Source organism: Grampus griseus (assembly GCF_964374135.1).
Source record: "Grampus griseus genome assembly, chromosome: 7".
NCBI lineage: Eukaryota > Metazoa > Chordata > Mammalia > Artiodactyla > Delphinidae > Grampus > Grampus griseus.
In genome coordinates this window covers 39,014,246-39,030,850 of record NC_139001.1, presented here as the reverse complement: position 1 = coordinate 39,030,850, position 16,605 = coordinate 39,014,246, and the positions used below count along the sequence as shown (strand labels likewise).

General features: G+C 36.2%; 1 protein-coding gene across 1 annotated transcript in view; it reads right to left on the bottom strand.

Moving 5' to 3' along the window:
* Positions 1–16,605, bottom strand: part of DNAH7 (dynein axonemal heavy chain 7) — a gene marked incomplete at both ends in the record, with an annotated part of 244,845 nt that overhangs the window by 128,066 nt on the left and 100,174 nt on the right. The window contains 3 exons of the mRNA XM_082658909.1: positions 2,491–2,739; positions 6,937–7,035; positions 9,578–9,790. Of these exons, the coding sequence (XP_082515035.1) occupies positions 2,491–2,739; positions 6,937–7,035; positions 9,578–9,790 (561 nt within the window). The remainder of the gene's footprint in view (positions 1–2,490; positions 2,740–6,936; positions 7,036–9,577; positions 9,791–16,605) is intronic.

The window sequence follows — 16,605 nt, the reverse complement described above, 5'->3', positions numbered from 1 at the left end:
CAAGGCTGCAGCAAACAAAGTCATTATACAAAAATTGATTGTATTTTCTATAATGCCAATGAACAACTGAAAAATAAAATTTAAAAATACCATTTACAATAGGATTTAAGAACTCATAGGATACTTAGGAATAAAGTACCAAATGTTGGTCAAAAGCATATAATATTTACTATTGATAGATCAACAGGTTACATGTTCTTTTCTGCTTTTCTTTACAAACCTTAAAAATGTTAACACCATTCTAAGCTCACTGGCATCACAAAAACAGGCTTTGGGCTGAAGTTGGCCCATGGGCTGTAAGTGGTTGATTCTTACTACAAAACATTCTCTGAGATAAAATTAAATGATTTAAATATAGGCAAATATGTACCATTCTCACGTTGTGAAAAAATTAATATTGGTAAGCTGATAGTTTCCACCAGAACCTTGAAAGCTGGTATATGGAATTAATAAGAGATGTTAATACCCTTGGGGCATAGGCTTTTTTATGTTTTTAATTAATAGACTTTATTTGTTTAGAGTAGCTTTGGGTTTACAGAAAAATTAAACAGAAAATATAGAGAGATTCACATATATTCCCTCCATCTTCCCGCCACTCACACACAGTTTCCCCTACTATTAAAGCCTCGCATTGGTGTGGTACATTGTTATGATTCCTCAATTCCTCAGTTCCTCTGCTGATATGGATTCTTTCTTAGTAACTAAAGCCCATGGTTTACATTAAGGTTTACTCTCTGCGTTGGACACTTCTATGGATTTTGCCAAATACATAATGTCATGTATCCACCATTACAATATATACAGAATAGCTCCCCACCCTAAAAATCACCTGTGCTCTACTTATTCACAATCATTTCTTTTTTATATCACATAATAAGTTCAACTTATAACAGAACAAGTCCAACTCTTTCCCACACTGCTTTCTGCCCACCACCACTGGAGCTTGGGCCATGAAGTACCAAACTGAAGAAAACATGTGGCAATAATAATGTGAAGCAGTAAAAAAAAAAAAAAAAAAAAAAAAAAAAAAAAAAGCTCAAGGTCTGTGTTTTCTTCTCTGTGCCCAGAAGGGAATAACGATGTGTCATCCTTGATTCAGAAGCATGGGAAAGTTCTATCATCTTAGTCAGAACAAAGTTGCTGCCATTAAAGCAACGTGTTTGTCCCAAATGCAATGAAGCTAGCGTGAAGCTGCAGCTTGCAAGCAGTGGCTATGGAGCCCTGCCCCTTTTACATTACCACAATGTCACTCTTAGAATTTCCTGATAATGCATCACTTTCGGGCTTTATATTGGACCAGAATACATGCTCATACCTTCATCTTCTTTCATCTTTGAGTGGCACACCACATTTGGCTCTTTTAGAGACTTATTTTTTATAGCAAAAAATTCGCCCCTATAACAATAAAATAACAAAATAGCAAAAATGCAAACAAAAACTGAGGAAAGCAAGGCAGGAAGGATAAAGGGAAAGGAAGGGAGGCGAAGAAAGGAAACAGCATGAAAGGATAAAACCATAAAGGAACAGATGACAGAAATAAGTACATATCCGTTTGTTTGATAATAAATACAATCGAAGTAAAATTTCCCTATGAGAAGATAAAGGCCATCAAATTGGAGAAAATAAAAGTTAAAACTAATTACTCTCCATAAAAAAGTAAATCACAGTGACAGCCAGAGTCACAATTAAAGACATGGGCAAATATATATGCAAGGAGAAAGCAGGGGTTGCAATACTGAAATTAGACACAGGGGATCCAAGGCAGATAATACAAGTAGATAATTTTATACTGGCTGAAGGGAGGCTCCACAATGAAGATGTAATGATCACGAATCCCATTTGGCTACAAACACTGAAATATATGAAGCAAGAGCTATTTGAAATACAAGGGTAAGTAGACAGAAATGCAATATTAGTTGGAGAACTTAAAACAGCCTCACTCCTTTAGCCTATCAAAGTAGACCAAACTGAGATGTGTAGGACAGGAATTTTGAATAATATAATCATCATTATTTACTATACTTACATATGCATGTATTATATAATGCATGCGCATGCTCGCACGCACACGCACGCACACACACACACACACACACACACACACACACTTCAGTTCAGTACCACTAGCAGCCACTAACAAGTTTGCATTACAAATCTAAACACCAAGAAAATAAAAACTACTCTCTTAAGAAAGTATAAAAGAGAAAACTGTCAGGTTTTTTCATGTCTTCAGACTTTGTTCTCTAATGAATGTGTTATCTTTACGATTAAACTCTTTAAAAAAAAGAAACAAAAGGGCTAGAGGCAAATCTGTGGCATACCCTTTGTATACTGAACTTCCTACTTGCTTTGTATTACTTTTCTAATTTTATTTCCTCTGTATTTTTATAAGTTTAAGTTGCTGCATTAAAGTACCCTTTTAAATAACCATACATTCTATCTTGCACAAAGCTGATTATCAATAAATTAATGCATTAATAACACACTTACCTTTTCACATAGATCATTTAGTGCTCCAGCTAAGACGCGATATGCACTGGTTTTTCCTCCAAATGGTTCTCCAACAATCATAAAGCCATGACGCACGATCATCATTTCATATATCTGAAGAATCTTCTCAGAAAAGAAGCTGGTCATTTGCAAATTCATGGAGTCACAGTTGTCTTTGATGGCTCCCAGCAAATCATTGTAATCTGGTTTTGGTAATTTCACCCCAGGAAACAAATCTGAAGTAATTCCCTAATGATAGATGATTTGGGGATTTACATTATCTATCTATACATTCTCATATTCTCTGTGTCTTTCTCTATATGTATGTATATGTGTATATGTATATATACATATATATATAGACATATAGACATACATAAACTTGATAAAATTTCTCACATCCTTGTATTTAACGTTGATGGAAATAGAGCCTTTGAGTAATAGTCCAGTATTTTCAACAGCTTCATAGAGGTATGACTGACATACAATCAACTGTTTATATTTAAAGGGTACAATTTGATAAGTGAAACCACCAACTCAATGAAGATAGTCAACATACCAGTCACAGCCACAAGTCTCCTTGTGGCCTTTTCTCCTCTCCTTGCCACCTCCTGTCTCCATCCCCAGACAACCAACAAACACTGATTTGCTTTCTGTTACTATTTTTACTTGCATTATCTAGAAATTATTACGGGTGAAATTACACATTACAGGTACTACTTTATTTTTTGTCTGGCTTCTTTCACTTTGCATAAAGATTTGGAAATTCACACCTTTCACAGCATATATCAATAGCCCATTGTATTGAAGTGTTCCACTGTATTGAGGTGCCAGTTTTTAAATCCATTTTCCTGTTGATGGACATTTTCATTGTTTCCAGTTTGGGAAATAAATAAAGCTACTATAAACATGTATATACAAGTCTTTGTATGGACAAATGCTTTCATTTCTCTCGGGCGAATAATGAGGAGTGGAATACCTGGATAGTACGGTGAGTGTGTATTTACCGTTTTAAGAAACTGTCTGCTTTCCAAGGTTGTTGTATTATTATGTTACATCTCCCCAAGCAGTGTATGAGAGTTTCAATATTTGATATGGTCAGTCTTCTTAATTTTAGCCATAGTAACAAGTAACAGTATCTTGTTGTGGCTTCAATTTGCATTTCCCAAAGATTAACATTTTTTGCATGTACTTGTGTGCCATATGTATATCTTCTTTAGTGAAATGTCTGTTCAAATCTTTTGCCTATTTTTAATCAGTTTATTTTCTTCACGGTAAGTTTTGACCATTCTTTAAATATTCTGCATACAAATCCTTCATCATACATCTAATATGCAAATTTTTTTCTAGTCTCTAGCTTGTCTTTCATTCTCTTACCAGTGTATTTCAAAGAGCAAACTTTTAAATTTTGATGAGTCTATTTTATGAATTTATTGTTTCATGCATTGTGCTTTCGGTGTTGTATTTAAGAAATTTTTGCCTATTCCAAATTCACAAGGGATTTCTCTTGTTTTCCTCCAGAGATGTTGCAGTTTTACATCTTTTTAAGTTAAAAAGTTAGAGGATGAACACGATCTGATTTGAAGGCTTATTATAAAGATGGGGTCACATTAGTATAGTCACACAAATGTATCAATGGAACAGAATAGGGAGACCAGAAATAGACCCACACACATGTGAACAACTCATTCTCAACAAAGACTCAAAGGCAATCCCGTAGAGAAAAGATTAAAAAAATAGTCTTGAGCAAATTATGCTAGAGTACCTGGATTTGTCAAAATAATGAACTTCCAACCATGCCTCATACCATATACAAAAATTAGTTCGATGGTATTTTAATCATTGTAGTGGGTAGTATGTTAATCAGCTTAGCTTCCCTCAAAAATGTATGTGCACCTGGAACCTCAGAATGTCCCCTTATTTGGAAATAAGATCTTTGCAGATGTAATTAGATAAGATGAGATCATACAGGAGCCCAACTCCAGTGATTGGTGTCTTTATAACAGAAAGGAGAGGAAGACACAGACACAACGACACCCAGGGAAGAAGGCCATCTAGTGGTGGGGACAGAGACTGAAGTAATGACAAGCCGAGGAACATCAAAGATCACCAGTAGCCATCAGAAGCCAAGAAGAAACAAGGAAGGATTCTTTCCTAAAGGCTTCAGAGGGAACCAACACCTTCGTTCAGGCTTTTATCCTCCAGAACTGTGAGAAAATCAATTTCTATTGTTTTAAGCCACCAGGTTTGTGGTACTTTGTTATGGCAGCTTTAGGAAACGAATACAATCATATAATGTATGATTGGAAAGAATTATACTTCCATATTTAGTGCATATGAATATACAGAGTTGATTTCAAGGTCTAAGAAACATTCCTTTATAAACTGCTAAGGCTTTTTCATAAGTATTATAGCAACCTATGTGAGAGATACAACTATTCATTTTACTCTGAAGATAAAGGTGAAAATTCAGAAGAGCTTAATATGAAAGCATACATTCAAGCTATACCTTAGAACTGACAAACTACCAGTTTAATCACCCCTAAATTTAATCCTTTAAATCCTGTTATGGATAAACTGATCCCAGTTCACTGGAGCAGTAAGTTTCCTTGGGGCAAAGGAGAGAAAAAGGCAACGCAGTAGGGTCTTTAAGATCACTCTGCAGCCTAGCTGAGTGGCTGGAACCCCCTCTCCCTCATATACTGGCCATGAATACAAGTTACTTATGATCTCTGTGCCGCAGTTACACCACGTGTAAAATGGGGATAACAAGAGCACCTGCCCCGTTAGCTGCTTATGAGTATTAAATAAGTTGCTATTCATAAAACTCTTAGAATAAGGTCTGGTCCATTGTGAATGCATAGTGTTTGCTAAGTAAACAAAAATATCTTCTCAGATTGTTCAAATTATTTATGGTTAACCTTGAAAGAAGCAGATAATTCCAGATCATATCTGGTAGTCAGTAGTTCTCAGCAAAGACCAGTTCCCTTCACTCTCCCGCCAGGTAGAGAGTTGGGAATATGTGGAGCTGTCCTTCTGGTTCTCACACTGGGAGAGTCCAGAGACACTGGGGGAGGAGGGATGCCAAGTGTTCTGCAGCGTATGGGACAGTCTCTCACAACACGGAACTGTCCTATTTGAAAATGCCAGTTGCGCTCCATTTAAGAAATATTGTTCTTAATATTATTCAATAAATGTTCACTGAATGAATACACAGCTGCATAAGAATACAACTAGGTGAGGTATACTTCCACTTTATAAAAATAAATATAGCTTTTACTCCTGGAAAATCTGTACAGTGTACTAGTACCAAAGAAACTGAGGGAAATTTTTAAGAAGAAAATTTGAACCTATTCCTTGTAGATTTGATCTGCAAAACATTAGCACTGTCAACTCTAAATACTAAGGGAAGTCCCTTTCAGAGTGATGAAACATGGTTGCTGTGGATAGCTAACGACACTGGACCACACTACAGTGGCAGTGTCACGTCTCCACCCTCCCCATGACAGCCTTACGACTTCAGTCTTTACACTTTGGAAGCTAACTGTCCATACCTCAAGGCAGCACAAGAGAGACCAACATCTACCATGTGTCAGCAGCCCGCTCCCAAGCCCTCCCCCAATTTCTTCTACCTGAGAATGGGAAAAGGAAAAGAATGATATCACATGACAAAACAGGAACTTTAACCATCATTCTAATAGCTCTTCTCAACTACTTATAATTTAATTGTTAAAATGCAACAAGATGATTAAGCCTACTTCTTAAATTATCCTGAAAAAAGAATTTCATAAAACCCATGGTACTCTTCTAAAGAAATTAAGCTTATTTTTTTTTTTATTTCTCCAATCATTAATTTGACAAACATTTACCAAGTATCCATTCTGTGCAAGGGATTCAGTGATGTGTTAGACCAATTACTTTCCTCCACGGAGGAAATTTTGGTGAAATTTATAAGCAAACATGTTTTGTAACTTTTGTGTACTTATTATATTCTGCAGAAAAGGTGAAACTTAAAAATCCCAAGTTGTTAAAAGTTATCCAGGGGGCTTCCCTGGTGGCGCAGTGGTTGAGAGTCCGCCTGCCGATGCAGGGGACACGGGTTCAGTGCCCCGGTCCGGGAAGATCCCACATGCAGCGGAGCGGCTAGGCCCGTGAGCCATGGCCGCTGAGCCTGCGCGTCCGGAGCCTGTGCTCCGCAACGGGAGAGGCCACAACAGTGAGAGGCCCGCATATCGCAAAAAAAAAAAAAAAGAAAGAGTAAAAAGTTATCCAAAACAACAAAGCTAGCTAACACACTTCAAATAAAACAGAATGATCTATGTTTTTCTTTGCCATATCATCGTTTTCTGTAGTGGAAGTTTCTCACAGGGAGTTGCAACCATGGATGCTTGGATAAATACATTATTAGAAGAGTTTTGATACATTGTAATAATAAAATGTTCTTACCTCAAAGAGTGGTAAATCATGGGATAAAAATTTTGGTAGATTTACATCAATAATAGATCTAAGCAGAAGAATTTCTTCATTTTCATTTGGATATTTCAGCTGAAAGAAAATATGCTCATAATGATATCTGCAGCTATTAACTGCACCCCCTACATGTTCACACACACACACACATGAACACCAGGCCCCAGAGGCAATTTAAGCCCATGCAAAAGTGTTGTTCTTACTTATTTTCATTTAATTGGACTGTTATTAATTTTAGAAACTGATGATTATACCTGGTGACTTTTCTACCAGTTTATAATGAAAACCTAAGTTGAACTGACTACTTTTTCACAGATGCCCTGGGTAAGAAGCTATTGGCCATGAATTCCATATAGTTTGGGAGCTGCCGTTGCCTCTATATTGGGTAAGAGCTTGCTTGTCCTATGCATTCAAGACCAGCAGTGGGTTGGTAAAGTGAAAATAATCATTAAAGATGGGCAATCATTTTTAAAAGATGCACTTACATTTAAAACATATAAACATTTACTCACTCTGCCCATATTTTGGTGCCAAGACCTTTTCTCTGAGGGTAGAGTTTTGGACCATTTTTCTTGTTGGAAAAAAAAACGCATCAATAATGAATCATCTGCTCTATCCAGTTTTGTTGTGTTTTGGTTTTGTGTTTTAAAGATGATCATGCTCTTCAGAGATACTTGCGAGACAATCTAAGTGTAGCATCCTTAAGATTTTTAAGGTTTTTTCCCAGTTGTATTCACTTTTCTTATCCATACCTAATTCAAAGTCATTTTTTTTTAGCATTTCATCTTTACTGAGTCTTTCTTAAACAATGAACTTAGTTTTCATAAAAACAAAACTCTTCTTTTCATGCTCATATACCATCAATTTCATTGACAATTAATTAAATGACATAACGACAGTAACATGTCCGACTGGTTTCAGGGAGTTTTGGGAACAAGCCACCTGACTCTGGGTGAGGAACAGTTCATCGGATAGAAGGTGGGAGGGCAGAGCAGCACGCTGCCTGCCGGCTGCATGCTTAATACCAGCGCGCTTGAGTGTGATCCCCAGGCAGAGTGGAGAGGGTTCGTTAATACACTAAGTCACTTAAGTAGAAGGTGCTTCAGAAAACTTATGTTAAATTCTAAAAAATCTGTGGTAAACCCAGAGTTTACTAAAAAATCTGGTTGAACCCTCAACTTGTTGCTCATGTCCATAAGATGGTTCAATAATTCACAAAAAAATCTGAACTCAGAACTATTTCTCCCAGCTTCTATCCTTTATTCAACATCTTACTCCAAAGTTTCTCCTACCATCATGCATTTAGTTTTCCAGAATCCTCTTCTTTTTCTCTAGAATCTTTCTAATAAATCCCATGCTCCTACTTAACTGGCTTTAACCTTACAAAGGCAGTGATGCCTGGCAATCAAGGTTAGCTGTCTCTAAATTTCCAGGGCCTCCAAAGCCAAAGCTAGTCCTATTCATATGGACTTTGGATCAACCTAACCACATGTAAATTATGAAGTGTCAGAAGTCTCTTTTGTTATCTGAGAGGCTATCATCTTAAAGCAAATGTTTAAATTGATTTTTGATATAATAGAAACAAACTTCAAAATATTCAAGCCAACACAGTCAACAATTTTCAATTAGCTTTTGACAAAGAATGATAGGATTCATTTGCTGCATAACTTTAATAGCTCAATTCCATAGTCAAGATGTCAGTGATGACATACTAGGACAATGCATTTTCTTTCCCATTATCTGACCACAATGTAATCATGACATGCCAGGTTAATACAAATTGTTGCTTCTAGTTGCATTTGTTTATTACAAAAAAAAAAACAATGACTTGAAGTCATGTTAGGCTAATGTGAAACAGAATATCACCACTATATATCAGAATTCTTGGTAACATTATCATAGAAGATTAAAATGCATGCCATTGTTTTTAATCACACAAGATATATTTCAAAATCTTTATCTTCTGCAGTCATGAACATGAAAATTTTATAAGCTCCAAAGCCACAGTTTGCATTTTGCTGTTAATTATAGCCTATCTTGCTTACTTTGATAAAGAACAAATGTACAGTTATATTTTATGTTTCTACAAAAGACTTTCAATGAAAAATTACCCGTCTTCAAACATTTTGACTTTTTATCAATATAGTTATGATTTATACCATCTTAAAATGCAAACATTATATTGCCAATCTATTACTGCTAGTCTACAGTTGGCTGCAACTGTGTAATTATATTAAGTAACAATGTCTAGGGGCTTCTGTATATATTTATTAATTATACATAGATTATTTCCTTTAAAGCTATTCAATATATATGTTCATATACAAATGCTTTCAAAGTATTTCTCAGCAGCAAGGAATTTTACTCCTTAGTAGAACCTAGTTTCATACAGTTAAAATTGTGGAATGGAACTCAAATCACTGATCACATGTCTAAGGTTTTACAAATCATAAAATGTCCTTTTTCAAGTGTGCAAATAATTAATTATGTTAGTACGATAACTGAACTTTTTTTCAGTTGATGAAACTAACCAGTTAGTGTAACTCTTGTGAAGACACATGGTCCTGAGATTTATAAACAGGAAATGAATGAGTAAGAAGCCACTTGAGTTTTTTACCTTTAGATTCCCAGCTGCGGTGAGTACTGACTTCACGGCTCTCATTCCATAGTCATAGTGATGTTGTGATGACAACTGCTCTGAACACAGGCGATATGTAGCCACAATCTTTACCGACAGTGGCCGAGCTGTGACAAAGCCACAGGAGTACAGGACTATTTCGGCAATCATGGCATAATCAGGCACCATCATTGCTACTGTCCGAAAGAGTGCCTATGGGAGGGGAGGAAAGGTGCTTTTTGAAAAAGACCATCATGGAGATAAGCCTACTCTTTCCTTCATAGCATGTTACAATGTTATAGCTTTTCTGCAATAATATTAAGTAACAGTAGCCAGATCATATAGATAAAAACACTTTAAAATGTGACTTCTTGTTACTGTTATATAATAACTAGATCATTAACTTTTTATATAAATATGTTTCCTTAAATTATGCTTTGAGAACGCTTCAAATTTCTATCATACCTAGACCTTTGGTGAATTATTAATTTACTTAAGTGTTAAGTATCCATTACGTTCTATTTTTTGTGGGAAGTAACATGCTATAGGGAAAAAGCAGACTCTGCTGGGATGTCCAAGAGCCGGGCTTCTCATCTGGGCTGGTGAGAAAGTGCCTGGTGTTGGGAGACTGGGCTTCAAGTGAAGCTCTCTGGCATCTAATTAATTAAATGATTTGGGTCTCATCAGGTAACCCCTAATAACAAGACTATGTTACATAAATGGTGTAATTTGAGATATTTTTTAACATTTTTGAGTCTGCAGTCACCATGTCAGTCTTTCACCAAGCATAATAAAGGGAAGAAACTGAAAATAAGTCCTGGATAATTATTATTAGAGATAAATCAATTTTCCAAATTCTAAAGATAATTTTTTCCTCATAGTATTTTAAACATGGTGGGACAAATAAATGTTGTGCGATGGAAAGTAAATAGAAAACTGAATAGATTTTAAAAGAATAAATAAGAAAATTTAAGTTTAAAATGTTAGTATGTGTCAGGCTTTACTTCAATCGCTCATACGTGAAAACATGGCTTTCTTGTACTAAAGCAGGAGAGCAACAGTGTTCTAGAAAAATGATAATCATATTCAGATAGTGAACAATAATTATAGTAAATGACAATTTACTATAATTCAGACAGTTCAGACAGTTTATAAATACCTGCTGGGAACTAGCTGAATTACCGAAAACACAAAGCAGAGAGAAAATGAGGACATTTTACTTAAGTGATCTGTTATGACGCTAAAGTCGAGAATAAAAGATTTGCATCAAGCAAGATCCTTCCAATGTGTTACATTAATTACTAGCTAGAGGCCTTAGTACTGCTATTTTATCAATAAGGTTACCATTCAAGAAAGGCAAGAATAAAATGTTAAAAGTAAATAGCATGAGCAAATAATTCGTAACAGAGAAGCTTAAGCAAGTGCTCTAAACCACTACCGACCTGGGAAAAAAGAATGCAAGAGAATTACTATACACATGGTACCTCTTTTAAAGGGTAGGTTCTCAACAACTTTTTTTAAATGAATAAAATAGAGAATGAATGAATGAACAAATTAGTTAGCTGGTTAATGGCTAGGTTAGGGTGATACAATCTTTCTACAATAGTACAAATTGCTACTAGCTTGGGATCAACATCCAGGTCTGTGTGTCAGGTCTCTGGCACACCAGGTACTTTACAAATTCCTATGCACATTCTCTTAGCACTATTGGCAAAGTGGTTGTGGAACACAATGAAACAGACATATCAGTGGCCAAGAGAACAAAAAATAAAGTATGGTACAGGAGTTTCAAGGAGTTATCATGGATGCTTACTTATCACAGAGAAAAGCATCCTCATCAAAATATTTTTTTAGGCCTAAACTGTTATGGTGGTAGACATTCTCATTCATTGATTCTCAAACAGAGTGTGTGAAATACTGATATGATACGGTTTAGGATCTGTCAGAAATAATTTTTCAGTAATAGCAGTAGGTTTAAGGGTAATTTAGTGCTTTGAAAAATTAATTTGGATTCTGGGTTAACCAATGGCATACTTTCTTGAGTGTAAAAAAAAAAAAAAAAAAGGGAGGGTATAGATCCAGGTAACCTGCCAGGGTTTGAATAAATTCCAGTACATGTAATCAATGTGAGTATTACCCTCCATGTTTACCTCAGCAGAAATAAATGATTGAGAATAGTTATTTTATTGCTTCTGTCCTATAGAGTGGATGAAGAAGGGTGGTATATAAGGAATTACATACACTTCCTAGAGTATGCTTCCAAAGGACTACATTTTGGAACAACAACAACAACAAAATCTCAAGCAATAACTTCTTACCATTTCTTCCTTTAAGGATTGGAAATAGATTCCATAAATGTGACCTGTTCAGGAATTAGCTAAGTATTAGTTGAGTGAAATGGAGGATTCAGGATCTAGTTCATTTTTTTTCTCTGTACTAATAGCGTGTTTCATGCTACTTACTCTGTGGAAAGTTATGGATCATGTTACTGACTTTGTGACATCAGAAGATCTAGAATACGCCTATTTTCCATACTACCCAAAGCAATCTACAGATTTCATGTGATCTCTATCAAATTACCCATGACGTTTTTCACTGAACTAAAACAAATAATCCTAAAATTTATATGGAACCATAAAAGACCCAGAATTGCCAAAGCAATCCTGAGCAAAAAAAGAACAAAGCTGGAGGCATAACCCTCCCAGCCTTCAGACAATACTACAAAGCTACAGTAATCAAATAGCATGGTATCAACACAAAAACAGACATAGGAATCAATGGAACAGAACAGAGAGCCTAGAAATAAACCCACACACCTACAGTCAATCTTTGACAAAGGAGGCAAGAATATACAATGGAGAAAAGACAGTCTCTTTAGCAAGTGTGTTGGAAAAGTTGGACAGCCACATGTAAATCAATGATGTTATAACAGTGCCTTCAAATCCTACACACACACACACACACACACACACACACAAACAAAGCCCTCAAAATGGCTTAAAAACTTTAATATAAGACAGGACACCACAAAACTCCCAGAAGAAAACATAGGCAAAACGTTCTCGGACATAAATCATAGCAGCATTTTCTTAGGTCAGTCTCCAAGGCGATAGAAACAAAGGCAAAAATAAACAAATGGGAATAAGCAAACTTATAAGCTTTTGTACAGCAAAGGAACCATAAACAAGACGAAAAGACAACCATCAGAATGGGAGAAAATATTTGCAAACAGTGCAACCAACGAGGGCTTAACTTCCAAAATATACAAACAGCTCATACAACTCAATAACAAAAAAAGCAAACCACTCAATCAAAAAATCAGCAGAAGACTTAAACATTTCTCCAAAGAAGACATACATATGGCCATCAGACACCTGAAAAGATGCTTAACTTCACTAATTATTAGAGAAATGCAAATCAAAACTACAATGAGGTACCCCCTCACACCAGTCAGAATGGTCATCATTAAAAAGTCTACAAATAATAAATGCTGGAGAGGGTGTGGAGAAAAGGGAACCCTCCTGCACTGTTGGTGGGAATGTAAATTGGTACAGCCACTATGGAAAACAGTATGGAGGTTCCTCAAAAAACTAAAAAGAGATTTATCATATCATCTAGCATTTCCATTCCTGGGCATTTATCTGGGAAAAAACCCCAGAAGTTCTAATTCAAGAAGATACATGCACTCCAATGTTCACAGCAGCACTATTTACAATAGCCAAGACATGGAAGCTACCCAAGTGCCCATCAACACATGACTGGTTTAAGAAGATGTGGTATATATACATATATGCAATGGAATATTACGCGGCCATAAAAAAGAATGAAATAATGCCATCTGCAACAACATGTATGGACCTAGAGATTATCACACTCAGTGAAGTAGGTCAGAAAGAGAAAGAAAAGTATCATGATATAACTTATATGTGGAATCTAAAATATGACACAAATGAACCTATCTACAAAACAGAAACAGACTTACAGACATAGAAAACAAACTTACATTTACCAAAGGGGAAAGGGGTGGGGGAGAGAAGAGGGATAAATTAGGACTTTGGGATTAGTAGATACAAACTACTATATATAAAATAGATAAACAACAAGGTCCTACTGTATAGCACAGGGAACTATATTCAATATCCTGTAATAAACCATAATGAAAAAGAATATGAAAAAGATATATAAATACACACATACATATACATATATATAAATGGAATCACTCTGCTATACACCAGAAAGTAACACAACATTGTAAATCAGCTATACTTCAATTTAAAAAATAGGATAAGTCTATTTTACCATTGCTTCTAACATTTAACTATTCTGAAATGATTACTGATTCTTCAGAATAGTTTTAATATTAAATATAGCTTCTCTGAAGTGGAGATGTGTTTAAGAAATTGCTCTACTATGCAGGTTTTACCTAGATGTACAAGATGTCAAAACTTGAGTCTTTCTTCATGACATGATACATATCAGTTACCGAAGTATGCATGATCTGCCCAATAATTTACAAAGGAAATATACACAATTCTTGAACCTTCCCATTTACTTGTAAATCATAAAGCATTTGAGAGAATAAGGAAGGAGGGAGGATTTGTAAAAAGACTTCCATCGAAGGGAGGTTTCCTTATGCTGTGAGTCTCCCTAAGCCCCCCTCCTCACTCCCAAGTTCAGTAAGAGTTTGATGGGTATCGCCCTATTGTGGGGAAATATAGATTGGTGACTGACTCATGCCTGAGAAAGCAAAAGTAGACTGTGGCAGCAAGATCACAGTGGCCTTCACTCCCACAGTCTGTTGGGACAGAAGATGCATGAGATATACACGATAAGGGAGAGAGAGCGCAAAGTTGCGGCCATTTTAAGTCCTCCCCAAGATTCCCTCTGGCAAAGTGAGAGCTCTCCAACAGCAAAATCTACGTGGAATCATCCACCAGCGACCCACGCAGAGTGGAGGGAATGACAACTGGAGAAACAGATTCCATCACTCAAAGTCTCAGGAGTTCCAAGCGGAGAGACCTAACAGGAGTCCCTGTAGAACCCATGGACACGTGCAGGATAGAAAGATGCAGCTGTAAACCTCTGCCAGCTCCAGGGGCTGGACCCAGATGGTCTTATCTGAACTGTACGTATGTTCGGTGGCAGACTGCTAGCTTAGAGGATGAGTATGAATTTGTCAGGCAGGACAGTGGTGGCTTAGCAGAGCACTCAAGAGAGGGTAAACAGCATGTGCAAAGGCATGGGACCTTCCGAGACTAGTGAGGTCTGTGTGACAGGGAGATGCAGGGAGCTGGTGGTACAGACGCAACTGGGTCTAATGCCAAAGCTCTTGCAGATCAGGCCAAGAAATTTGAATTTTTTTCCTGTGGGCAAAAGGAGCCCGGTGGTTTTTTAAGTCTGGAAATTATACGATTAGATTTCTTCTTACAACACAGGTAGCATTACAATGGGGAATTCTTTATAATGAATTTCAGTAGGGACTCTTGGTGACAGGTGAGCTGCTGCAATAAGACATGCAAGAGAAGACTGAAGATGGCTGGGAGCAAGGCGTGGCCGTGGGGCTGGACGGGAGCAGCAGGCGTAATAAGACTTACGAAATAGGATTTTGCTGGTTTTGGTAACCGACTGAATCACTGCGTGAAGAAGAGAGAAGCATCGAGGATGACTCTGAAGACTGATGATAATATCCTCTGGGCCTCAGCAGGCTTTTAAAAAATAGTGTATCTATCTATCTTTCATTTCAGACAAAGACATTTTTTTCAAAATTGTTAGGTATTTCCATATGTACTTGAAAAGAGATATTCTATAGCAGCTCTAACCAAGAAGACTGCACAAAAGGAACAACGAAAACAACAAAAAGCTATCAGAATTTGAGAGCAGTTTTTGGCCTAAAACAGAAGGAAAATACCCCAAGAACCACAAGGTGAATATTTTGACACTGTTTTAACACTTACAATAAATAAAACATGGAAAAGTCTGCATGGGGCATTAACAGACTCAACCAATACTGGTCCCAGCTTTTTATGATTAGCTACTCACAGATGTTTGCCTTTACAAATATTTATGTATTCAGATTGATCCTACTGAATAAAAGGAAAACATGAGTGAATAAAAGTACTGCTACAAAAAGAGCTTTCCAAATGTGTACCCCAATAAAAAGTTGCAAAATGCTTCTTAGATGAAGGAGGATTTACCAGTTTCTATTTTTGAGTCACACCATCCTTCACAAAGGCAAAGTACTAAAACATCACGTCTAACATATAAAAGTGTACGGAATAAAAATACCACAAAAATACTTGGCAGCAGTGAGTCCAATCAAAAGTGTTTTCGATGGAAAAGTACCTCAACTAGTCTGAGAAGCTGTCGTTCTAAAAATGTGGATAGTGGAAGGAATGCAGGATTTAGAGTCAGAAGACTTGGTTTTGGATCCGCAATTATCACTGCATTATTCTTCAACATTTTCTCTCTATGTGCTAGCCATAAACATGCAATTCACCAGAAAAGGATATAAAATGTCTAACAAAGATATGGGGAAAATGTCATATTTCACTAATAATTAAAGAAGTTTGTTTTTTAAATGAAGATTCTAGTCTATTCAATTAGCAAACCGTTTTGTTCTTACAAAAAACTACTGCTGGGTATTAAGGAGAATTGAGAATTGATATGGGATATAAATTATTTCAACCTCTGTTGGAAGGCAATTTAGCAACACAGCTCTTGGTCTTATGACTCTCCTAAGGAAGTATCTTAAAATAGAGAAAAGCCTTAAGTAAAAATTGCTCATTGCAATATTATCTATAATGAAGGAAAACTAAATGCAAGCTAAATGTCAAACAGTAAGCACAGTTCAATAACTTTATTTACAGTTTGAATTATGTTCATAAAGACAGAAAAATGCTCATATTATATTAACTTGAAAAAAACCTCAGAATTCACAATTTTCTGATTTCAGCATTTAAAATTGAGGAATACAATATAGTAAGCAGTAGAATGGGTACCTTTTTCAATATTTCCTATGTCTTCTA